Raw genomic sequence first — 26987 nt, 5'->3', positions numbered from 1 at the left:
AAAAAAAAGAAAGTTGGCTGTAAAATCAGGGTAAGGATTCTCTAAAATAAAAAAGAAAAAAAAGGTATCCTAATTTAGATGATAAATTATATGACCATATATAATATATCCTATATACATAAAATAGTGCCTGGTATACGGCAGGTGCTCATTAGCTATTTATTAAATATATAATGGTCACCTCATTATAACCTTACAAAGAATTGTAGACATTTTTCTACATGATGAATTAATTCCTGAAAAACCTCACATTAATCAGATCTTATACTGACAATAACAGGTTTGGGGCAAATACAAAACCTATAAGACTTTGTAACCAGAGCTGTAATAAAAGCAATTAACTGGCGGAGGCAAAACACTGGAAAAAAATGGAATGGAAATATCTGGTTAAAGGTGCTGAGATAATGTAGATGCAGTGGAGCTCTGAGCCAGGGGGGCTGCCATCAAGGTGAGCACAGGAGGAAATGCAACCTGTGATGAGCTGAGAGCCACGCAAGGCCAAGGCTGGGGGATACACATCAAGAAGGCACACGTATGTACATTCTCAGTCTTAATTTTAATAGAGCTGAAAAGACTCCCACATATGCAACAGCTGAGCTAAAAGCTTTTTCTTGTTGATAATTATAATTCTATTTCTACTCTTCCAACACCTCTTACCTAAGGAAAAAAAAAATCACATATTAATAAACAGAATTTCTACATTATACTGCTATCATTCTCCTATTTGCCAACTGCATATGTGCTAATTCATGCTAAAGAGAACACTACTGGCTCCCAAACTTGCCAATTAGGGGTCCACAAACTACGTCCTGTGGGCCGAATCCAGCCCACTGCATGTTTATTTAAATAAGGTGTTATTGGAACCCTGCCATATTTACTTGTTTACATATTGCCTATGGCTGTTTTTGCCCTACAAGACGGAGCTGAGTACTTGTGAGTTAAGATCTTACGGTCTGCAATGCCAAAAATATTTATTCTTGGCTCTTTAAAGAAAAAGCAGACTACCACTTTAGATCATCATGAATTTACAGAGGGGGCACAAAATGTCCTCAAAAAAGATGTTTCCCCAACTCCCTGGCCAAAACTCAAAAAAGGAAAGGTACAGGGAGTATTTGTCAATAAAGAATGGACTCTTGGGAGAACAACGTGTCCCACAAGCCTTGCAGCAGACATGATAGTGGCAACATTCCTTCTTTTTTTTTTTGATAGGAAGTCTCGCTCTTGTCACCCAGGCTGGAATGCGGTGGTATGATCTCGGCTCACTGCAACCTCCACCTCCTGGGCTCAAGCAGTTCTTGTGCTTCAGTCTCCTTAGGAACCTTAGTAGCTGGGACTACAGGTGCACACTGCCACACTCAGCTAGTTTTTGTATTTTTAGTTGAGACAGGGTTTCACCATGTTGGCCAGGCTGGTCTCAAAGTCCTGACCTCAAGTGATCTGCTCACTTCGGCCTCCCAAACTGTTGAGATTACAGGAGTGAGCCACCGCACCTGGCCAACATTCCTTCTTATAACTTACAAAATCAGCAGCCCAGCTCCACAAAAGCAATAACTGCTGCCATCACTTTCACTCCTGCCTAAATTTCCAGTAGTGTGGGAACAAAGATCACCTGGGACATACATGTAGCCTAAAATTTAAAGAACTCTTTCTGTATTATGAAAATCACTGTCATATGTGAATTTCATAATTTCTTAAAATATGTTATCTATTTGCTTCCTTGCTAGTACTCATGTTTTAATTTATGGCTATGATATTAAGGGAGAATCAGAGTTTTATCCTTTTAGGAACCTGAAGGAAGTAGGTCTGATTAAGAGAAAAAACTAGTACTTCCTTCTCCAGTGAAAAACACTATCAATAAGGTTTCAAAGCCTTTTTTTTTTTTTAAGATTTGAAAACACTTATTTTACTGTCTTCAACAACAACAAAAAACAGATAGGGGAAGTCCAGAGGACTTAGAATTGAAGCAGCTCTATACAAAAATGAAGATGGTACAATGATGTGACTTCAAAGAAAATGACTAAAACAAAATTTTACAAACATCTTCATGTTTGTAATGTATTAACGCACAAAATATCAAAAATACAAAGTCTGGGTTTCTTCCCTGTAGGTTTATGATAAACTATCAATTTTCTATATAATGCATTCCCTTTTTTTTTTTTTTAATAGAGATGGGGTCTCGCTATGTTGCCCAGACTGGTCTTGAACTCCTGAGCTCAAGCAATCCTCCCACCTCGGCTCCCAAAGTGCTGGGATTACAGGCAAGAGCCACTGCACTTGGCCTTAATGCATTTACTTTTGTAAGCCTTCTTTGTTTAGAAGTATACACTACAAGTACATACATGCTGGTATTTTACCATGAAAATTTCATTTTTCATCTCAAACTAGTGACTTGCCTTTTTACCCATACTTATACACAAGTAATACCTTTCTAGTCGTACATTTTAATCAATATGTATTTTTTAAATCTTGATTTTTAAATGAATCTTTTTAGTACTATGACATGATGGGCTTCATTTAACAGCTGAAGCATGATATGGTAACTACATTGTACTGTTTAATTCACAACTGTAGGAAAGTGTTTGATTTTTAAAACATAACCAAGATGAGGCTGGACAGTAATAAACACAGAAACACTAGAAAACAATGAGTGAATAAATAATACAATTTTTCATCAGTGGCTATTCATTGTTTTGCTTTTGGAAACCTGGAAGAAATTGTCTTCTTTGATTTTCAAATGTTCTGGTAAATCTAGTCGTTTCTTAGCTTCCTCAATATCACCTTGAATTGCTGAAATAAGTGACTCTAAAGAATCAAAGTTCTTTTCTGGTCTGAGGTAGCCCACAATGGCCACATTGAGGATTTCCCCATAGAAGTCCTCTTTGAAGGTGTGCATGGTATGTTTTTCCATGGACTTCTTAATATTCTCGTAATATAGGTTCCAGCCTATGCTCACCACCATCTTATGGACATCTCCACTTCCAACACTGGCCCAACCATAATAAATGACAGTGGATATATTAGCTGGAAGATTATCTACCACTTGCTCAGGAAAATTAGCTGTGGGGATGCTCAGCTGCTTGGAGCCGTGGCCGAAGCCATGCACCACTTGACCGCGGCAGAAGGCAGATGCCTCATAATGTAGTCCGCTTGGGGCATGGACTGTGATTCGGTCCGCGCGTCCTGCGAAGCCGCCGTCGACGCGGTGTCTGGATCCCCGACCAGCCAGGGAACAGGAATGTGAGCTCTGCCTGCCGCGCGGCGCACCAGGGGCTGAGCCATGCCAAAGACACGCCGCAGCGGATCCCTGATGCCGCCGATCCCACAAAAGCCGCCCAGCAACTCCCAGCAAAGCTGTCTCTCGCAAAGCCTTTAAATAGGTAACATAGACCATAAAACATCTGGAGTTTTAAAGAAACCACCTATGTGTTCCTTAAAGTATGAACAGTTCTCATATTGTGATTTTATCCAATAGTTTTTCAACTTCCACTCCTTCTACTAGTTCATCCTACAGATTGCTGTGAATTAATTTTACTTTTCTGGATCCTTTTAGATAATCCAACATTTTTCAAATTGAAGTGGTTATTGTTTAAGCCACTCTTCTCTCATTTATCAAATGGTGAAATTTATCCCATTTCTCAATCTAAATATAACCCTTTTAAATAATCTGTTTGTTGGTATTCCCCCTTTGGGGGCACAGCAACCTACAATGCTAGACTGCATAAAATGTGTCTCACTTCTATAAACAAAATGATGACCTTAGTTGCTGAGGTTTCATGGAGCATTTAGGTTCTGAGTAAGCACAGGGCCAGGAGGACCAGGCCTACAGTGAAAGGGAAAGCTGGAATTGCTGGGTTGTCACCTGGTTATATCAACACAGGAGGGGAAGGAAGGTTCACTGAGCTTCCAAAGATCTCCCCCACACATGGTAGGTACTTACATCTCTCACAGGTTTGTCTTCCTTACTAAAGTCATAAACTCTTCCGAGTTTTTAACAGTAAGGACAATATTTATCATTGTATTCCAAATGCTAAAGCTTATAGTCTATGGGGGATAAAACAATAATCAAATAATTGCTCTAATGAAAGTGTGAGATAAATGATCTGAGGGAGAGAAACAAACTTTTGTGAGAGTACATTGCAAAGGACTGACTTGACAAAGGAGTTCAGAAAATACACCCTAAAGATGTAAGCTGATAGTTGAAGGCTGAAGCAGGCATGGACTAGGAGAAGGGGGACTGGTAGGGTATAGTATTTCATTTAGAGAAGACATCAATGCGAAGGACCTATGGCAGAAGAAAGAGAAAGCTGAGAAGCTGGAATACAGAGGGCAAGGAGGGAGAGTTATACAAGATACGGCTGGATGAGGAAGGTAGAGGAGAGACCATATAAGGCCTGAGGTCATGGTAAAAAGTTTGGTTTTCATTCTTTGAATAATACCAAGTGATAATAGGATATTAAGCTAGGAGTGTAGGGTGTGTGTGTGTGATCAGGAGTTCAAAACCAGCCTGATCAATATGGTGAAACCCCATCTCTACTAAAAATATAAAAATTAGCTAGGTATGGTGGTAAGCACCTGTAATCCCAGCTACTCAGGAGGCTGACGCAGGAGAATTGCTTGAACCTGGGAGGTGGAGGTTGCAGTGAGCTGAGACCATGCCACTGCACTCCAGCCTGGGTGACAGAGCGAGACTGTCTCAAAAAAAAAAAAGAAGAAGAGAAAATGAATGCTGCTACAAAAAGGACTGCTGAAGGCTTCATAATCTGTTAGCTGAATAAACACTAAAGTTTATTTGGTGGAAGGAAGTAAATTAAATTGATGTTAAGCTGGGTACACCGGCGCATGTGTAGTCCCAGATACTTAGGAGGCTGAGATGGGAGGATCATCTGAGCTCAAGAGTTTGAGTCCAGCCTGGGCAACATAGAAAGACTCCGTCTTCAAAAACAACAACAATAACAAAGAAAAGCACACAACTAAAAGAAATAATTAATAAGACAAATCAATTCCTGGTCAGGATGCCAGTAAAATCAAAGTCTGAAAGACTGATGATGAAAATTAGCCAAAGAAATGGAGTCCAAGGCTGCAGATGCTAAAGACCATCAGGACTCAGCAATAACCTTAGTCCCTCCTCATCCTAAGGAGTTGCAAAGCAAAGTACAAGCTACATGAGTTGCTTGGCATTCTTGAAACACAAGAGCAGAGGAACAGACAAAGAGGCATAGAAAATCATGCTATATTCTACTGCTGTAATGATTTTGGTCTAGGTGGACACATGGCAAAATAAAAGACCTTCAATCTGAACGGAGAGAATCCCTAGATCCCGAAGCTGCTGGTTGTTGCTCTGAGCAAGGATCCGTAGCCGCTCCGCTGCTTCCCGGGGGATATTGAATGTCACACGCACACTGTTCCAGGGCTCCACCTTCTGTACTTTTAGCTTGCTGGACTCTTAATTGTGAAAGAAAAAGAATTATATTAGTAATCTTTTAGCCACCAGAGGACATGGAATTAAAAAACAAACCAAAAGAGCAAAAGAATAAGGTGGGGCACCAGCTTGGAATAGCTAAGAGAGCATATGCTTTGTAGCTACAGATTTCAAATATAATCCTAGCTTTGCTGCTTAGCACCTGGGTGACCATGAACCAGCTATTTAACCTTTCTGAAACTTATCTTTTTCTTCTCTAAAACTATGAAAAACCTACTTCATGAGATTTTGGGTATAAATGAGATAATACATGCAAAAACCTAACACAGTACCTGGCACACCACAGGCAATGAATAAATGGAAAGCAACAAGAAGGAGAAAGGACCATAAGGAAGAAGAGAGAGGTAAGTTTAAATTAATAGAATAGGCTCATGCCTATAATCCCAACACTTTGGAAGGCCGAGGTGGGTGGATTACTTGAGGCCAGGAGGTCAAGACCAGCCTGACCAACATGAAGAAACCCTGTCTCTACTAAAAATAAAAAATTAGGTGGGTATGCTGGCACATGCCTGTAATGCCAGCTACTCAGGAGGCAGAGGAAGGAGAATCACTTGAACCCAGGAGTAGAGGCTGCAGTGAGCCAAGCTCACGCCACTGCACTCCAGCCTGGGCAACAGAGTGAGACCTCCTTCTAAATAAACAAACAAACCGAATAATGTTTACTTCTAGGCTCAGTTAAATGCATGCAAATTGAGAAACTGAGAACATGTGAGTCCCAAATTTCAAGTGAAATTCTATAAAAATTCTGGATGCAGATATGACAACTACAGGATATTAGAGAATCCACAGCTATAATCTACTACAGTTAAAGAAAGGGCACTAAAAAGGAAAACAATAGATTTACTCTTAACAGTTTGTAAAGTGTCAAGCAATTTTATACCTCCAAATTAAATATTTGAAATTTTGTATTTTTTTATTTAGAGACAGAGTTTCGCTCTTGTTGCCCAGGCTGGAAGGCAATGGCACAATCTTGGCTCACCACAGCCTTTGCCGCCAAGGTTCAAGCGATATTCTCCTGCCTCAGCTTCCCAAGTAGCTGGGATTATAGGCATGTACACCACGCCCAGCTAATTTTGTATTTTTAGTAGAGATGGTGCTTCTCCATGTTGGTCAGGCTGGTCTCAAACTCCTGATCTCAAGTGATCTGCCCCCCCTTGGCCTCCCAACGTGCTAGGATTACCGGCATGAACCACTGTGCCTGGCGTATTTGAAATTTTGATACTCATATTTAAATATTCACCAGGCATCTTTGTGCAAGATAGTCACAGAGACAGGGAGGCAACTAGGCTGGGTGCCTAGCTGTCAAATTTATATTGTTTTCCCAACACTTTGGGAGGCTGAGGCAGGCAGATCACAAGGTCAGGAGTTCAAGACTGGCCTGGCCAACATAGTGAACCTCTGTCTCTACTAAAAATACAAAAATTAGCCAGGCACGGTGGCGCATGCCTGTAGTCCCAGCTACTCGGGAGGCTAAGGCAGGAGAATTGCTTGAACTTGGGAGGCGGAGACTGTGGTGAGCCGAGATCATGTCACTGCACTCTAGCCTGGGCAACAGAGCGAGACTGTATCTCAAAACAAAAAAACTGACAACTAAGCTTCAGTTAGGACATGAAAACACTACATTTTAGCATTACTGCAAGCCTGAAACATTAAAAAACAAACTAAATCTCAAACACTATCATGGACCAAATAACATACGGCTGCAGACCAAATCCAGCAAGCTGTCAGCGAGTGACTTCTGATATAAAAGCTAAGGGAATAAATTTAAAGTACATTACAAGCAGACCCGTGGAATAAGTTTTCTAAGTTTTAAGGGTCCTTAAAGATTCAGTTTAACCTTTTTAATTTATAGGTAAGGAAAATGAAGATCAGAGAGTTAAAAACAAATAAATTTGGGTCTTGAGAATTACTTTTATCCACTAGAGCAGATTATTTAAGAATTTCCATGATAAGCAATACTTTATTATGTTCAGTTCTTTTACATACTTAAAAGGAAGAAAACATTTATATAAAAATCCTAAAATTCCACTTTTGCACTTAAATTCAGCCTTTTGATCCAATTTAGCAAACTTACTTTGCCATGGAAGGACAAACATTTCAAAAACAGTAACAAGAAGAAAAAATAATTAAAGCAAATTACCCATGTGTAACAAATTGGGTACATTTTTCAATATTGCATCTAATTTCCATTTGAAGTCTTTATCATCTATATTTCCTTTGAAGGCCACAAAAATTGTGGAATCCTCCAAAATACTATCACATTTTGTGTCATCATCTTCTAGTCCAGAGTCAAAATCCATCTCTGAGTCTTCCATTGTTGATGTACACAAGGAAGTATAGATGTCTTCTAAGTTTGGAAGGTCATCCAAAACCATGGTGAATATTATTCCAGAAGCATATGCCAAGTGGACAATAAGAAAACCTTTGAAAAGAGAAGATGCAAAAGAGCATTACAATGCATAATTATGCATTCAACAATGTACAATTCATAGTGCTGTGAAAATTATAATTTATTTGACAAGTAATAAGGAAATACTACAAAAATTAAGAAATTACAGAGAAGACAAACTTTTAATTATGATATTCTAAAACAATTAGTTCTTACAGTTACCAAAAATAAAAATATACCAGCTTTAAATTTAACATTCTTTTTATTATGTTACATGCTACCTTTTTGTAAGCCTACAATGTCGGGAGAAGAGAACAAAAAAATAACGAGAAAATAAAACAAGCGCATACTTTTTGAGAATTATAGGCCTTTGGTTGACCCCACAGAGCAAGGGGCTCCCCAAGACTCCCCCTACTTCTGTCCTGACAAAAGCTTAAAAGGAGCCAAAGTTTCTAAAGCCCTCCTCTTTCTCCAAACTACAAAGCACAACTGGACCCAACTAATAGCAACTAGATAATTACCTGAAATTCTGAAGTCTTCCATGAGCCATTTTAAACAACTTTTAAAGGGTTATTAATAGTGGAATGGCTGAAAATAATGATTCAGAAATAAACACTCAAAAATTCTTACATGAAAGGGCCGGGTACAGTGGCTCACACCTGTAATCTCAGCACTTTGGGAGGCTGAGGCGAATGGATTACTTGAGGTCAGGAGTTTGAGACCAGCCTGGCCAACATGGTGAAACCCCATCTCTACTAAAACACAAAAATTAGCTGGGTGTGGTGGTATGTGTCTGTAATTTTTTGTAGTTTTAGTAGAGATGGGGTTTTGCCGTGTTGCCCAGGCTGGTCTCAAACTCCTGAGCTCAGACAATCCACCCACCTCGGCCTCCCAAAGTGCTAGGGTTACAGGTGTGAACCGCCGTGTCCAGCCTTTTATGTCTTTATAGCACTTATTTATATTATTAAAGTATTATAAATTTTTACTTTATACCTGTAACTATAATTACAACTTTCTTTTAAAAAAGATGGATAAGAAAATTAATCCCCTAAAAAGCAACTATATTAGGTTGGTAGGATCATTGATAAATTTTATTTTCCTATTTTCCAAATATGCTGCAAATAACTAGGAAATATAAAACTATGTGGTAATATGGTTATATTCCTTGCATAAATGAAAAAAAGTAACTGAAAAACTCTAACTTTTTTTTTTAATTTATTTTTTTGAGACAGGGTCTTACTCTGTTGCTGGAATGCAGTGGCACAAACATGGCTCACTGCAGCCTCAACCTCCTGGGCTCAAGTGATCCTCTCACCTCAGCTTCCTAAGTAGCTGAGATTACTGGCATGTACCACCATGCCCAGCTAATTTTTAAAATTTTTTGTAGAGATGGCATCTTGCCATATCGCCCAGGCTGGTCTCAAACTCTACGGCTCAGGCAATCCTCTCACCTTGGCCTCCCAAAGTGCTGGGATTACAGGCGTGAGCCATCATGTCAGACAAGTTTTCTTTTTTAAATAGTGAGGCTGGAGGATGGCTTGAGGCCAGGAGTTTATCAATAGCCTGGGCAACATAGTGAGACCTTGTCTCTACAAAAAATTAAAAAATTAACCGGGTGTGATGGTGCATGCCTATAGCCCCCAGCTACACAGGAAGCTGAGGTGGGAGGATCCCTCAAACCCAGGAGTTTGAGGCGGCAGTGAGCTACAATAGTGTTACTGCACTCCAGTATGGGTGACAGCAAGATTTTTGTCTCTAAAAATAAAAATAAAATAAAATAAACAAATTACTAGTGACTAAACTTCAACAGCAAAGGTTTTCCAAAAACCAATCTAAGCAATCTTTGGGGGGAAAATTCCTCTAATATGGAAAAAAATACTTCCAAATTTGAGCAGAGCACCTTGCATTCTGGCAATTATATCCTTTTCTAGTGCTATGAATGTTACAATGAAACTGATTTGGATGGTTAAGAAACAACGGCAGGGTCAGTAGCTCATACCTGTATTCCTCGCACTTTGGGAGGCAGAGGAGGAGGATTGCTTGAGCCCTGGAGTTCCAGACCAGGCTGGGTAACAGTGAGACCATGAGATCACCTGAAGTTGGGAGTTCAAGACCAGCCTGACCAACATGGAGAAACCCCGTCTGTACTAAAAATACAAAATTAGCCGGGTACAGTGGCTCATGCCTGTAATCCCAGCTACCTGGGAGGCTGAGGTAGGAGAATCACTTGAACTCGGGAGGCGGAAGTTGCAGTGAGCCAAGACTGCGCCATTGCACTCCAGCCTGGACAAAGAGTGAAACTCTGTCTTGGAGGGGTGGTGAGGGAACACCCTAGAGGACAGTCTAGGCAATACCATTCAGGACACGGGCAAGGGCAAAGATTTCATGACCCAAACTCCAAAAGCAATAGTAACAAAACCAAAAATTGACAAATGGGATGTAATTAAAATACAGAGCTTCTGCACAGCAAAAGAAACTATCATCAGAGTGAACAACCTATAGAATGGGACAAAATTTTTTGCAATATATCCATCTTACAAAGGTCTAATATCCAGAGCCTACAAGAAACTTAAACAAATTTATAAAATAACAAACAACCTCATTAAAAAGAGGACTTTCAGGTCTCCCTGCCTCTACTCTTATTGTCCTCCAGTCTATCTCCAGACAGCAGCCAGAGGAATCTTTTTAAACACAAAATAGGCCAGGCATGGTGGCTCAGGCCTGTAATCCCAGCACTTTGGGAGGCTGAGGCTGCAGGATTGCTTGAGCCCAGGATTTTGGGACCACTTCTGCCAACATAGTAAGACCTGTCTCTACAAAAAATTTAAACATTAACCAGGTGTGGTGATGCACACCTGTAGTCCCAGCTACTTGGGAGGCTAGGGTAGCAGAATTACTTGAGCCTAGGAGGTCAAGGCTATAGTGAGCTGTGATTGTGTCACTACACTCCAGCTTGGGTAAGAGGGCAAGCTCCTGATCTAAAAAAAAAAAAAAAAAAAAAGCTAGATCAATTTTAGAGATGGCCTAATAGGCCTAGGAAACAAGTTACTGAGGAAAAACCTCAAAACAAACTTTGCCATTTACAAATTAACCTATATTTGATGTAGGACAGGCAAGTCCTGAAAGTGGGGCTTAGCCTTCAAGCATTCTTGGCTTCACCCAGAAAAGAACTTAAGGGTGAGCCAGGGTAGGGCAGAAAAAAACAGCTTTATTGAGGCTGTAGTGTTACAGCTCTGTGACGGCTCCTGCAGAGCAAGACTACCACATAGGCAGTGTGCCGAGACTAGCAGCTCAGGGCAGTTTTACAGTTATATTTATACCTAATTTTTTTTCACTCTAACCTTTGACTCCCAGGTTCAAGCAATTTTCCTGCTTCAGCCTCCCAAGTAGCTGAGACTACAGGCACATGCTGCCATGCCCAACTAATTTTTTTGGATTTTAGTAGAGACAGAGTTTCTCCACATTGCCCAGGCTGGTCTCAAACTCCTAAGCTCAGGCAATCTGCCCACCTTGGCCTCCTACTGTGCCTGGCCGGCAGTTATATTTATATCTACTTTTATTTATTTATTTTTTTTGAGATGAAGTCTCGCTCTGTCTCACCCAGGCTGGAGTACAGTGACACATTTAGTAGAGACGAGCTTTCACCATGTTTCCCCGGCTGGTCTCAAACTTCTGACCTCAGGTGATCCACCCGCCTTGGCCTCCCAAAGTGCTAGGATTACAGGTGTGAGCCACTGCACCCAGCCTATAGCTACTTTTAAACATGTAGATTAACAGGTGGTTTATGCAGTAATTGCTAGCAAAAGTATGATAACTTTTGGGTAGTCAGGTCATTGCCATAGAGAGGGGTGGTAAGTCCTGGGCAATGGTAAACTGACATGGCACACTGTTGGACATGTCCTATAGAAAGCTGCTCCTGCCACATCCCTGTTTTAAGCTAGTCCGCAATTTGGTCTGGTGTTCAAGCCCTTACTCTGGAGTCAATTCCCACCTCCTACCTCATATAAATAAAAATATCTCTTTAGCAGGTTGATGTTTTGCCTTGGTGTGCCAATGAACTGCTAGATTATGTGTCAAGTTCAAAGCATCTGAAAATTTCAAGTTACAACTTAGAAAAAAGTATATACCATAGGTAAAGTGGGGGACTAATATTAGGAAATCAACAATTCATCTAAGTGCTGTATGAAGCAGCATCCAGAAAGTTTTATTCAACAAACTTTGAGGGAACTGTAGTAGTGGTAGTAATGAGAAAAGTTAAGTGAATCACAGTGATCAAAGGCAATTTCTTCAGGTTTCAATCTATTGAAGTCAACCAATGACAACAATGGTATCTTCCTTACTCATCTAACAAATAATTTATTTACCTTTAGAAAAATATAAGGATAAAGCAAGGCGTGGTGGCTCATGTCTGTAATCCCAGCACTTTGGGAGGCCGAGGTGGGTGAATCATGAAGTCAGGAGTTTGAGACCAGTCTGACCAACATGGTGAAACCCCGTCCCTACTAAAAATACAAAAATTAGCTGGGCGTGGTGCTGCGTGCCTCTAGTCCCAGCTACTCGGGAGGCTGAGGCAGAAGAATGCCTTGAACCCAGAAGGCGGAGGCTGCAGTGTGCCGAGATCATGCCATTGTACCCCAGCCTGGGTGACAGAACAAGACTCTGGCTCAAAAAAAAAAAAAGAAAGAAAGAAAGAAAAAATAAGGATAAAAAGGTTACTGTAAAGCCCTACAGGGATGAAATCCAACAGTTTTTCTGATTATTGAGGCATCAACTGCTTGACACTGCATTTACAGGTATCTTGATATTGTGTCACAGGTTTATCAGCAGTTCCACAAGAATCAACTCCAACTCTGCATAAAGGCTTATGATGGCTAGGTGTGGTGGCTCACACCTGTAATCCCAGTACTTTGGGATGCCGAGGTAGGCAGACAGCTTGAGCCCAGGTTTTCGAGACCAGCCTGGGGAACATGGTGAAATCCCATCTCTATAGAAAGTATAAAGATTAGCTGAGCCTGGTGGTGGGTGCCTATAGCCCCAGCAACTCAGGAGGCTGAGGCAAGAGGATCCCTTGAGCCTGGGGGGTTGGGGGTGGGGCGGAGGTTGTGGTGAGCTGAAATCGTGTCACTGCACTATTGCCTGAGCAACAGATTGAGACTCTGTCTCAAAAAAAGGTAAAAATGATTATAAATACTCAGTAAATGTCAAAGTATTATAGTCACACACAGCATAACAATAAAATAATATTCTTTACAGCAATTATTCCTGCCTTAAATGGAAGAATATTCACTGAAAAAAATTAATGTAGAAACAAAAGTTAAGGAAGGCCAGGCATGGTGGCTCACACCTGTAATCCCAGCACTTTGAGAGGCCAAAGCAGGTGGATCACTTGAGGTCAGGAGTTTGAGACCAGCCTTGCCAACGTGGCAAACCCCGTTTCTACTAAAAAACAAAGAAGAAAAATAACTCTGAATTACACATATGTTCACAGCAACATTATTCACAATAGCCAAAAACTCAAATGTCCATCAACAGGTGAATGGATAAACAAAGTGTGGTAGATACATATAGATAGAATATTTAGGCATAATAAGGAATGAAGTGCTGATACATGCTACAATGCAGATAAACCTCAAAAACCATATGCTTAGTAACAGAAGCCAGACTAAAGGGTTATATATATTGCATAATTCCATTTATTTATTATTATGTTTTTTGAGATGGAGTCTGGCTCTGTCACTCAGGCTGGAGTGCAGTGGAGTGATCTTGGCTCACTGCAACCTCTGCCTCCCAGGTTCAAGTGATTCTCCTGCCTTAGCCTCCCAAGTAGCTGGGATTACAGGCACGCACCACCATGCCCGGCTAATTCTGTTTATTTTTAGTAGAGATGAGGTTTCACCATTTTGGCCAGGGAAGTCTCAAAACTCCTGACCTCAAGTGATCTGCCCACCTCAGCCTCCCAAAGTGCTGGGATAACAGGCATAAGCCACCGCACCCAGCCTAATTTATATGAAATATCTAGAATAGGTAAATTCATAGAGACAGACGGGAGGATTAGTGGTTGCGGGAGGGAGGTATTGGGGATGGGGAATGGGACATCTTAATGGTTATGGAGTTTCATTTTGGAGTGACAGAAACGTTTTCGAACTAGATAGAAGAGGTGGTTGTACAACAATGTGAATCTACTAAATGCCACTAAATTCTCACTTTAAAATGGCTAATTTATGTTAATGTGCATTTCAACTTGATGCATTTTTTTAACAACTCAGAACTCAGCCTACTCCACACAGAAAGTAGCACATTTAATTTCTTCTCACAACACGCTTTTAGAAAAATATTTTCCCTAAGTAATTTTTCTTGTATCTTATTACTGCTTTAAGACGTCAATTGTGCACCCAGCATGAGTATCTCTAAGTAGAGAGCAGCAGTCTTTGTCAGTCAGATAAAGATTTACACAGAAGAGTAGCTGCTTTGATAGGATGAAAGATGGCAACAGCTCTACAGTGTTTACTTCCCTCTTTATTCCCAATAGCACTCCTCCTTTCCTCCTAGGATCTGGGAGTGAAGGACTGGTTGTACCTCAATGCCCCGTTCACCCTGGCAGAAGTGACAGCCTGTTGCTCCCGACCCAAAGCTCCTAAGTCTCAGAATAAAAGAAAAAAATTTTTTTCTAGATTCCAAAACTACTTCTCAGTAACTTGCAAATATCAGTGTCTTTAAGGAAAACCAGCAATAAACTCTTAAATTACATTTAATGTAAACAATGACTGCTTGCTAGAGTAGTCACTTCAACAAACAGATAAAAATCTAAGGATGTTAGGGCCAAGACACATATCCAAGCCCCTGTCATAATATTATATATAAAGGAAATTCTCAAAAGGAGAGAGGGCAGGGAAATGATGTAAGAAATGCTCTAATATTAACAACTTCTCATGTGGGCTTATGAAGCATTTCTGAAGAGTCCCTTGTGCCAATTTAAACCCATTATGATACAGCTCCCAGCGGGGGACTGCCAGGATCTGTTATTAGAGTGCTACGCAAAAGCTAAGAGGGAAGCAAAAAGAAATTTCAAGATAAAAACAACCTAATTTTTGCTGGGCTTTAGCTCACCTCAAATCTAAATACAGCATCAAACTATGAGTTATGTTGAGTTAGCAACTTTGAACATACATTTATTTCTATTTTTAATCAAAGGTCTTTATTTGAAATGCAATCTCCTATTATAGTTTTTTTGTCTATTCTTTCAATGTTATCCAACTATTATAGTTTTAATTAATATAAATTCTAAAAGCAAGTATTGTTTCCTGGTCTTTCATTGTTTTCTACAGTGAAACCTAAGATTATCATTTATAAAGAAGATGGGAAACTACATAGTTTGTAGCAAAAATCCCATTTAAAAACAGAAGAAGGGCATCTGTATTTTATTCAATGTCTCTAAGAATAATAAATGCATTCTAGATAGTTTCTCCAAAAAGAAAGACAGTATCAGAAAGAACAAAAGAATAAGCATTAACTCTCTCACATAAGGCTTCACTCACCAAAATCTCCTTCTTAATTTTTATCATTTATCCAGGTCATCTTCTAAGTCCAAACAAGCTGGCATTTTTAGGGCTTGGATTTCAAGGTAGCAGCCCAGCAGCCAAATCAAAATTCTAAAAACAAACAACAACAAAAAGAGAGAGAAAGAGAGAGAGAAATAAAGCCACAGTATTATATAGAAATTATGGATAAAACCTATCTTTTTAACAGAAGTCAATGTAAATATCAAAAAATTATCAAGTCAACATTGGCATCTTTAGAGAATGTTAAAATAGGGTTTTCATTAAGTCTACACAAAGATTATCTTTTTTGAGATTTCCTTATTGTTTTTTTGTTGTTGTTGTTACCCTCACTGGAGTGGGATAAGGGATCATAGCTCACTGCAGCCTCAACCTCCTGGGCTCAAGCAATCCTTCCACCTCAGGCTCAGGTTCCCAAGTAGCTGGGACCACAGGTGCATGCTACCACATCTGGATAATTTTTGTATTTTTTGGTAGAGACGGGGTTTCACCATGTTGCCCAGGCTGGTCTCAAACTCCTGGGCTCCAGTGATCCACTCACCTCAGCCTCTCAAAGTGCTGGGATTACAAGCATGAGCCACTGTGCCCAGCCTTTTTTGAGATTTTAGGCACTCATCAGCAAGCACTGAGAGACTGTAGAAGCAAAACTCACAGACTTACACCAGCTTCACTTAAGAATCATAAAACTGTGATTCTAAGCCTTAGAGCCCTCTCTATACCTTCATTCCTAACTCTGTCGAATTAAGATGAATTAACATCATGTCACACTACTTGCATATGCTTAGAGCCCAAAACAAAATATTTTGTACACATACAAAATCTGAGACCTGCTTTTCTAATACGAGTACAAATTTAGTTTTTAAACTTTACAAAGTTTTAGGTGTTAGTTTTTTCCTGTTTTATCCATAACAGCTATACATTATATTTTTCATGAAATTTTAGTATAAGTTTTAGGTATAAGTTTTTTTCCTATTTTATCCATAATACCTATACATTATATTTTTCCTTAAATTTTCAGTTTGTCTTGAAATATTCTTTACAGTAGATATAAAACTTATGTATGGCATTGGCATGGCAGTACCATGTCCCAGCTCCTCAGGAGACTAAAGCAGGAGGATCACTTGAGCTCAAGTGTTTGAGGTTACAGAGAGCTATGATCATGCCACTGCAATCCAGACTGAGCAAGAGAGCTAGATCCTGTCCCTAAAAAAAATAATAAAGCCATAAGATAAAAGATTGGCAAGTTCAAATACAAAAAATTCAATTCTGCAAAGCAAAAAGCATCATAAGTCAAAAAAAAAAAAACAAAGAAAAAAATACTTGCAATCATATCACTGATAAAAGAACAAATCTCCCTATATAGAATGATATTAAAAAAATATGTACATAGGTATGTGTATGTATATGTGTGTTTATACAGACATATAAAATTTTAAAAAATCAACAATTTGGACAAATATATAAAAATGGACACAGAATATGATCAGAAAATTCACAGAAAAATAAATACAAATGAACATTCAACATATGGAAAAATGTTCATCCTCATACAAAAGAAGCAAAAAACAATTTTATACTCATCAGATTAGCAAAACTCCAAAAATTTGATAGTGCACTATTATGGCAAGGTTATGGTGAAACAGGCACTCTTACTCATTGCTGGTGTTAGTGCAAATTGGTACAACACCAGCAATTAGGGAATGTCTTTCAAAATCACTATTACAAGCTGGGTATGCTGGCACACACCTGTAATTCCAGGTACTTGATAGGCTAAGACAGTAGGACTGCATGAGGCCAGGAGTTCAAGACTGTGGTAAGCTATTAGCATCTATAAATAGCTACTGCACTCCAGTCTGGGCAGCACAGTGAAACTTCATCGCTTAAAAAAATTACAATTGCACAAACCATTAACCTAGCAATTCCACTCCTGAATAGTGATCTTACAGATAAACGTATCACCATATAAAATGACATATGTGTAGTGTTATTCACTACAGCATTGTTTATAATAGCAAAAGTTAAGAAATTACCCAGATGGGCCAGGCGGAGTGGCTCATGCCTGTAATCCCAGCACTTTGGGAGGCTGAGGTGGGCGCATCACAAGGTCAGGAGTCAAGACCAGAGTGGTCAACATGGTGAAACCCCATCTTTACTAAAAAAATACAAAAATTAGCTGGGCATGGTGGCTTGCGCCTGTAATCCCAGCTACTTGGGAGGCTGAGGTAGGAGAATTGCTTGAACCAGGACCGAGGGGGCGGAGGTTGCGGTGAGCCAAGACCATGCCACTGTACTCCAGCCTGGGCTACAGAGCAAGACTCCATCTCAAAAAAAACAAAACAAAACAAAAAGAAACTACCCAGATGTCCATCAATAGGAACTGATTTAAATTATAGAACATCCATAAAAATGAAGTGTAAAAAATAAAAATAAAAAAAAAGAGAAACAGCAAGAAGAATGCTGTCTGTGTACTGATACAAAAATATCTCCAAGGATATATTTTTGAGAGAAAAAAACAGAGTAAGCATGGAGTACCTTGCACTACATTTTTGGGGAAAAGGGGAGAAAAAATATTTTATATATGCGAGTGCTAAAAATACTCTAGAAAGAAATATGAGACCAATAAAAATGGTTATCTTACAAAGTGAATTTAAAAAATCATGTTATACCAGAGGGAAGGAAGCACTCAGACTAACGAGGAGTGTGTCACAAGGACACAGGAGCCAGTTTTAAGGGGTTTCCACTGGGCAAATTTAAGACAATTTGAGTATCAAAAGAGAATAATGACTAAAATTGTATCATGAATAAGTAAGAATCTATGAATCCCCAGCAATGACTTAGAGAGTAAAGAAACAAAAAACGTGCTGAACCAGAGAAAGAATCTAAAAAAACAAAAACCAAACCAAAACACACAAACAAACAAAAACAAAAACGGCTGGGCGAGGTGGCTCACGCCTGTAATCCCAGCACTTTGGGAGGCTGAGGCAGGCAGATCACAAGGTCAGGAGTTCAAGACCAGACTGGCCAACGTGGTGAAACCCTGTCTCTACTAAAAAAATACAAAAATTAGCTGGGCATGGTGGCTCGTGCCTGTAATTCCAATTCCAGCTACTTGGGAGGCTGAGGTGGGAGAATTGCTTGAACCGGGACCTGGCAGGTGGAGGTTGCAGTGAGCTGAGATCACGCCACTGCACCCTAGCCTGGGCTACAGAGTGAGACTCCATCTCAAAAAAAAAAAACCAAAAACAAACAAACAAAAAAAACCCAAAAAACAAAAAACACTTCTTGCCATCACTGAAAGTAACTCTGACATTAATGACTTATTCTAAAGATTGATAATTAAAGAATTAAGCAATTTATAGACTTTTTTCTAAAAGGGTTCATACACATAGAATGGGAAAGCTCTCTTTTACAGAAGACTATCAGTTAATAAATGTAGAAGGAGAGAAAGAATTTCAAAATCACCATTTTGCAGCTATGAAATAAATGATCCAGGCAAGGATAATCACAGGTTGCTAAAAATCATTTTTGCATGATTGAAAAATGTTGGCTGGGCATGGTGGCTCATGCCTGTAATCCCAGCACTCTGGGAGGCCGAGGCAGGTGGATCACCTGAGGTCGGGAGTTCGAGACCAAACTGACCAACACTGAGAAACCCCATCTCAACTAAAAATACAAAAAAATTAGCCAGGCGTGGTGGCACATGCCTATAATCCCAGCTACTGGGGTGGCTGAGGCAGGAGAATCATGTGAACCTGGGAGGCGGAGATTGTGGTGAGCCAAGATTGCGCCATTGCACTCCAGCCTGGGCAACAAGAGTAAAACTCCATCTCAAAAAAAAAGAAAAAAAGAAAATTGTTGGTAAACAGGTTACCACAGTGCCAAAGGATTATTCTAGAAATTACTTCCTAATTGCAAAGGGGAAAAACTGAGTACAATTATAATGGGAAGATGTGACAGTCACCAGCTTAACCTAGAGATAAAATTCAGCAACGATTAGAGTGAGACTCTTCGTTTATGCCTCCTGATGTAACTTTCAAGTACACAGCCTTAGTTATGAAGGATTATTACCAAAAGTGCCTAACCTTGATCTAAACAAGTCTTTAAATGTAATTTCTCCTTCATAGGAAATTCAAGAGATAGAGGAACAAGAAAAATCACAAGAAAACATAATCTGACAGAGCTAGAATATGGAACTTGCTACAACAAAACTGGTCTGGTCTCTTTAAAAAGCTAAAATCTTGGGGAAAAAATAGGGGAAGAATAGAGTTCTACATTAACAGAGTCATAACAACCAAATGCAATGCATAAATGTTACTTTGATCTGGTTTAAAGAAAATAGTCATAAAATAATTTTTTAGGCAGCTGGGGGAAACAATGTGAACTGAGTAGCAGAAGGTATTAGGGCATTATTTTAAACTTTCTTGGGTGTGGTAATGTTATTTGTAATTAGGTAGAGAATGTTCTTTATTCTTAGAAGATGCATGATAAAGCACAGGGATAAAGTATCATTATGTCTGCAGCTTATTTTCAAATTATTCAACAAATACAGATGTTGCAAATATGGCTAAATGTTAACACTTGTTTAAACTAGATAGTGTTCATTGTATTAGTATTGTTTCAACTTTTCTATTTTTTAGATTTTTTTTTTTTTTTTTTGGAGACAGAGTCTTGCTCCGTCACCTAGACTAGAGTGCTGTAGCATGGTCACAGCTCACTACAGTTTCAAACTCCTGAGCTCAAGCAACCCTTGCACCTCAGCCCCAGCATAGCTGAGACTACAGATGCATACCACCATGCCCAGCTAATTTTTTGATTATTTGTAGAGCTAGGGTCTCCCTATGTTGCCCAGGCTTCTCAAACTCCTAGGCTCAAGCAATCCTGCCTTGGCCTCCCAAAGTGCTGGGATTATAGGTGATAGCCACCGCACATGACCTGAAATTTTTCATATTAAAAGAGTTGGAACCAGGTACTGTAGCTCATGCCTGTAATCCCATTACTTTGCAGGGGCTGAGGAGGGCAGATTGCTTGAGCACAGGAATTCAAGATCAGCCTGGGCAACATGGTTGAAACCCTGCCTCTATAAAAAAATACAAAAAATTAGCTAGGTATAGTAGTGTGTGCCTGTAGTCCCAGCTACTCAGAAGGCTGAGGTAGGAGAATCACAGAATCACTTGAGCGCAGGAGGCAGAATACCTGCGCCAAATCATTTCCAGGTGCCTAGCCACTGCCACTATCTCCAACTCTGTATTCCCTTAGGTTAGTCTCTCCTACTTAACCCCACCCAATCCCATTCCCGCCCCGCTTACCTCCAGGTAATAAACCTTATTATTCACACAGTTTATTTCCCACTGTTGGCTCCTTCAACAGTCCTATCAGTGTTCTGGCCCCTCTTGCTCACCTATTCTTCAGGCACACAAACTCCACCTGCCTTTCCCGCATCCCCGCTGGCTCACAAACTTGAAGTTTTAGAGCTAGAAAGGAATTTAAAGAATATTAGTCTTATTTCCCCGACTCTTTCAGAGAAGGAAAATGGAAACACACAGTTTTTTTCTTTTTTTAAATTTATTTCCCTTTTTTTTTTTTATAGAGACAGGGTTTTGCCATGTTGACCAGGCTGGTCTTGAACTCCTGACCTCAAGTTATCTGCCCACCTCAGCATCCCAAAGTGTTGGGATGACAGGCGTGAGGAGCAGCACCCAGCCTGAAACAAAGAGAGTGGTCTCTACTAAAAATGCAAAAATTAGTGGGGCATGGTGGCACATGCCTGTAGTCCCAGCTACTTAGGAGGCTGAGACAGGAGAATTGCTTGAGCCTGAGCTTGAACCAGGGAGGTGGCAACTGCAGTGAGCCTAGATCGTACCATTGTACTCCATCTGGGAGACAGAGCTTGCAGCTTAGGTACCAGAGACACTAGGCTACAAAACAAAGTTCCCTCTAGTATTTGGGCTACATAAAGCACTAAGCAGGCTCTTAAGGTCCCCAATTCCAGGCCTTGGTTCCTGGATGGCATTTTCCTTCTTTTGTCTCCTCTGTGTATTTTCAAAGAGCCTCCGGACCTGCTCTGAGCCAGACAAGGGCCCATCGTTCTGAAGGGAGAGTCCTAGGCCGGGCTGGCAGCATTCACCACAAGCTGACTTTGTGTCTTGATTGAACATTGGCAGTAGCCAGGTGTACTTGCCGTAGGCCTGGGGTGGTGGTGGCCGTAGGGAGAGACTCCCCTGTTTGCAGAAAGGGGACGGAAAAATGGGAAGGACTTTGTCTTATGACTTGGGTGCCAGCTCAGCTGCAGCAGAACAAAGCACTAGGTAGATTCCTAAGGTTTATGACTCTAGGCCCTGGCTTCCGAACATCTCTGAACCCATCCAGGACTGGAGAGAACTTGCCGCCATGAAGGAAAGGACACAAGCATGGCTGGCTTTACTACCTGCTGACTGTAAAGCCCTAGGGTCTTCAGTGAAGAACAGGTGGTAGCTAGTTGGTGGTTACTGCAGGCCTTGGGCAAGAGACCCAGTGTAGTGCTGGTTTTAAGTCTGACCCAGTGTAGTTCCAGTGATGGTGGCCACAGGGGTGCTTGTGTAACCTCTTCCCTAGCTCAGCATAGAGAGACAAATGACAATTATTTGGGAGAGAGTAAGAGGAGAGCACAAGAGTCTCTGCCTGGTAATCCAGAAAATTATTATTGATTTTACCTAAGACCACCAAGGTGGTACCTCTATGAGTCTGCAAGAGCCACAGCATTACTACACTTGGGGTGCCACCTAATGTAGATACAAACACAGTGACAAAAGACCTAGATAACAACACTCAAGTCCCTTTGAATACTTGGAAAGCCTCCCCAAGAAGGATGGGTAAAAACAAGCCCAGACTATATATAAAGACCACAATAAATACCTAACTCTCCAATGCCTAGACACCAACAAACATCAAGGTAATCCAAGAAAATGTGACCTCACCAAACGAACTAAATATGGCACCAGAGACTAATCCCAGAGAGACAGACATATATGACCTTTCAGACAGAGAATTCAAAATAGCTGTTTTGAGGAAACTCAATCAAATTCAAGAGAGCACACAGAAAGAATTCAGAATCCTGTCAGATAAATTTAACAAAGAGATTGAAATAATTAAAAATAATCAAGTAGAAATTCTGGAGTTGAAAATGCAACTGACATACTAAAGAATGCCTGAGTCTCTTACCAGCAGAACTGATCAATATGAAAAAAATGGTGAGCTTGAAGATAGCCTCTTTGAAAATACACAAGTCAGAGGAGGCAAATGAACAAAGCACATCTACAAGATCTATTAATAGAAAATAGCCTCAAAAGGGCAATTCTAAGAGTTATTGGCCTTAAAGAGGAGGTAGAGTGAGAGAGAGGGGCAGAAAATTTATTCAAATGAAAAATAACAGAGAACGTCCCAAACCTTGAGAAAGATATCAATATTCAAGTACAAGAAACTTACAGAACACAAACCAATTTAAGCCAAAGAGTACTACTTCAAGACATTTAATAATCGAACTCCCAAAGGTTAATGATAAAGAAAGGATCCTAAAAGCAGCTAGACAATAGAAACAAATAACAATTTTTTAAAAATACAATGGAGCTCCAATACATCTAGCAGCAGACTTTTTAGTGGAAACCCTATTGGCCAGGAGAGAATGGTATGACATATTCAAAGTGCAAAAGGAAAAAAACTTTTACCCTAGAATACTATATCCAGTGAAAATAGCCTACAAACATGAAGGAGAAATAAAGACTTTCCCAGACAAACAAAAGCTAAGAGATTTCATCAACATCAGACCTGTCCTACAAGAAATGCTAAGGGAATTCTTCAATCTGAAAGCAAAGGATGTTAACGAGCAATAAAAATCATCTGAAGGTACAAAACTCACGGGTAATAGTAAGTACACAGAGAAACACAGAATATTATGACAATGTAACTGCGGTGTATAAAATACTTATATCTTAAATAGAAAGACTAAGAGACCAATTAAAAATAATAACTATATCAACTTTTCCAGACAGACAGTAAAAAAAGATATAAATACAAACAAAAAGTTTAAAAGTAGGGGGAACGAAGTTAGATGTAGAGTTTTTATTAGTTTTCTCTTTGTTTATGCAATCACTGTTGTCATCAGTTTAAAATAATGGTTATGAGATATTATTTGCAACCCTCATGATAAACTCAAATAAAAAAATACAATAGATATTCAAGAAATAAAAAGTAAATTGAAACACACCACTAGAGAAAATCACCCTCACTAAAAGGAAGACAGAAAAGAAGGGAAGAAGGAAAAGAAGACCACAAAACAACCAGAAAACCAATAACAAAACAGCAGGACTAAGTCCTTACTTATCAATATTAACATTGAATGTAAATGGAGTAAATTCTCCAATGAATAGGCAGAGAGTGGCTAAATGAACAACGAAAAAACAAGACCCAATGATCTGTTGACAACAAGAAACACACTTCACCTACAAAGACACATACAAACTGAAAATAAAGGGATGGAAAAAAGATATTCCATGCAAATGGAAACCAAAAAAGAGCAGGAGTAGCTATACTTACATCAGACAAAATAGATTTCAAGAAAAAATTATAAAAAAGAGACAAGGTCATTATATAGTAATAAAGGGATCAATTCAGCAAGAGTATATAACAATTATAAATATAAATGAATCCAGTCCTGGAGTACTCAGATATATAAAGTAAACATTATTAGAGCCAAAGAGAGAGACTGAGCCCAATACAATAACAGCTGGAGACTTTAACATCCCACTTTCAGCACTGGACAGATGATCCAGAAAGAAAATCAACAAAGAAAAATCAAATTTAATCTGCACTACAGACTACATGAACCAGTAAGATATTTACAAAACATTTCATTCAGTGGCTGCAGAATCCACATTCTACTCAGCACATGGATCATTCTCAAGGATAGACCATATGTTAGGCTACAAAACAAGTATTAAAATTTTTTTTAATTGAAATAATATCAAGTATCTTCTATGACCACAATAAAATAAAACTAAAAATCAATAACAAGTGGAATTTTGAAAACTACACAAACACAAGGAAATTAAACACTATGCTCCTGAATGACCAGTGGGTCAATGAGGAAATTAAGGAGGAAATTGGAAAATTTATTGAAATAAATGCTAATGAAAACACAACATACCAAAACATATGAGATGTAGTGAAAGCAGGCCTAAGAGGGAAGTTTATAGCTATAGGCGTCTATATCAAAAAAGTATAAAAACTTCAAATAAACAACCTAACAATGTATCTTCAAGAACTAGAAAAGCAAGAGCCAACCAAACCCAAAATGAGTAGAGGAAATAATAAAGATGAGAGCAGAAATAAATGAAATTGAAATGAAGAAAACAATACACAAGATCAGTGAAAAGTTGTCTATTTAAAAAGATAAACAAAATTGACAACCTTTAGCCAGGCTAACAAAAAAAGAGAGAAGACCCAAATAAATAAAATCAGAGATGAAAAAGGAGACATTACAACTGATACTTCAGAAATTCAATGGATCACTAAAGGCTGCTATGAGCAACTATATGCCAATAAATTGGAAAACCGAGAATAAATGAATAAATTCTTAGACACATACAACCTATTAAGATTAACCATGAAAAAATCCAAAACCTGAACAGACCAGTAACAAGTAACAAAATAAGGTGAAACCCCGTCTCTACTAAAAATACAAAAATTAGTCAGGTGTGGTAGCACACACCTGCAGTCCCAGCTATTGGGGAGGCTGAGGCAGGAGAATCACCTGAACCCAAGAGGCAGAGGTTGCAGTGAGTCGAGATCACACCACTGCACTCCAGCCTGGGTGACAGAGTGAGATTCCATCTCAAAAAAAAAAAAAAAAAAAAAAAAAAAAAAAAAAAAAAAAAAAAAAAAAAAAAAAAAAAAAAAAAAAAAAAAAAAAAAAAAAAAAGAAAAAGAAAAGATCGAAGCCATAATAAAAAAGAAGCCTGGGATCTAACGGCTTCACTGTTGAATTCTACCAAACACTTAAGAACTAATACCAATCCTACTCAACCTATTCCAAAAAAAAAAGTAAAGAGAATAGTTCCAAACTCATTCTACAAGGCCAATATTACCCTGATACCAAAACTAAAGAAACATCAAAAAAAGATGATAAACACAGTGATAAAACACTGATGCAAAAATCCTCAACAAAATACTGGCAAATCAAATTCAACAACACATTTAAAAAATCATTCACAGGCCAGGTGCGGTAGCTCACGCCTGTAATCCAGCACTTTGGGAGGCCTAGGCAGGCAGATCACCTGAGTTCAGGAGTTCAAGACCAGCCTGGCCAACATGGCGAAACCCCATCTCTATTAAAAATACAAAATTAGGCCAGGCACAGTGGCTCACACCTGTAATCCCAGCACTTTGGGAGGCTGAGGCGGGTGGATGACGAGGTCAGGAGATCAAGACCATCCTGGCCAACATGGTGAAACCCCATCTCTACTAAAAAATACAAAATTTAGCTGGGTGTGGTGACACGTGCCTGTAATCCCAGGTACTTGGGCGGCTGAGGCAGGAGAATCTCTTGAACCAGGAGTCAGAGTTTGCAGTGGGCCAAGATCGCACCATTGCACGCTAGCCTAGAGACAGAAAGACTCAAAAAAAAAAAAAAAAAAAAAAAAAAAAAAAAAAAAAAAAAAAAAAATTGGTGAAAGTTAAATATAAAAGGGAAATAATACTATGATCATATATTGGTTATACATTAAAATATATTTAAAATATATTTATCAGTTCATAAACTGTGAAAGAACTACATAAAATACAGGCTTAATTATATAATTACTTTAAAATTTTTACAGGTCAAAATGCACATGAATTAAAAGGTAAAATGCAAGTTGAGAATTATATTTGTTTGTTTGTTTTGTTTTTTGAGTCAGGATCTCACCTTGCTGACCAGGCTAAAGGGCAGTGGCACAATTCCCAGTTCAATGCAGCCTTGACCTATGAGGTCCAAGTGATCCTCTTACTTCAGCTTCCCAAGTAGCTGGGCCTACAGGGGCATACCACCATGCTTTGCTAATTTTTGTATTTTTTGTACAGACAGGGTTTTACCACGTTGCCTAGGCTGGCTTTGAACTCCTGGGCTCAAGTGATCCACCCACCGTAGCCTCCAAAACAGCTGGGATTACAAGGGTCAGCCACCATGCCCAGCAATTTATAAAATTAGAAATAAAAATAATCAATGAACAAAAAGCTTGCTACACTTTATAAGTCATCAAAGAAGAACAGGCCAGGTGTGATGGCTCATGCCTGTAATCCCAGCACTTTGGTAGGTCAAGGCAGGTGCATCATTTGAGGTCAGGAGTTCAAGACCAGCCTGGGCAACATAGTGAAACCCTGTCTCTACTAAAAACACAAAAATTAGCAGGGTGTGGTAGTGGGCACCTGTAATCCCAGCTGCTGGGGAGGCTGAGGCAGGAGAATCACATGAACCCAGAGGCAGAGGTTACAGTGAGCCAATATGGCACCACTGCACTCCAGCCTGGGTGACAGAGCAAGACTTGGTCTCAAA

At 39.4% G+C, this 26987-nt stretch overlaps 1 protein-coding gene and 1 pseudogene across 10 annotated transcripts in view; both read right to left on the bottom strand.

The window, feature by feature from the left end:
- The window catches only part of NCOA6 (nuclear receptor coactivator 6), a 113732-nt gene that overhangs the window by 59493 nt on the left and 27252 nt on the right, over positions 1–26987 (bottom strand). For 6 of the 9 annotated variants that reach the window (XM_037733075.1, XM_037733073.1, XM_017513676.2 and 3 more), the window contains 3 exons: positions 15404–15517; positions 7620–7901; positions 5287–5442 (listed from right to left, as the gene is read on the bottom strand). In XM_037733075.1, coding sequence (XP_037589003.1) covers positions 5287–5442; positions 7620–7854 — 391 coding nt within the window. In that variant the 5' untranslated portion in view covers positions 7855–7901; positions 15404–15517. The other 3 variants (XM_037733042.1, XM_037733061.1, XM_017513672.2) reach the window with 2 other exon arrangements.
- On the bottom strand, positions 1758–4528 carry LOC108292759 (annotated as a pseudogene). The gene has a single exon (XR_001820403.2). The product of XR_001820403.2 is annotated as a riboflavin kinase-like (transcript).

Source organism: Cebus imitator, unplaced genomic scaffold (assembly GCF_001604975.1).
Source record: "Cebus imitator isolate Cc_AM_T3 unplaced genomic scaffold, Cebus_imitator-1.0 Scaffold18, whole genome shotgun sequence".
NCBI classification, from domain to species: domain Eukaryota; kingdom Metazoa; phylum Chordata; class Mammalia; order Primates; family Cebidae; genus Cebus; species Cebus imitator.
Note: the sequence above shows the minus strand (reverse complement) of the source record. Positions and strands in the feature narration are given on the sequence as shown.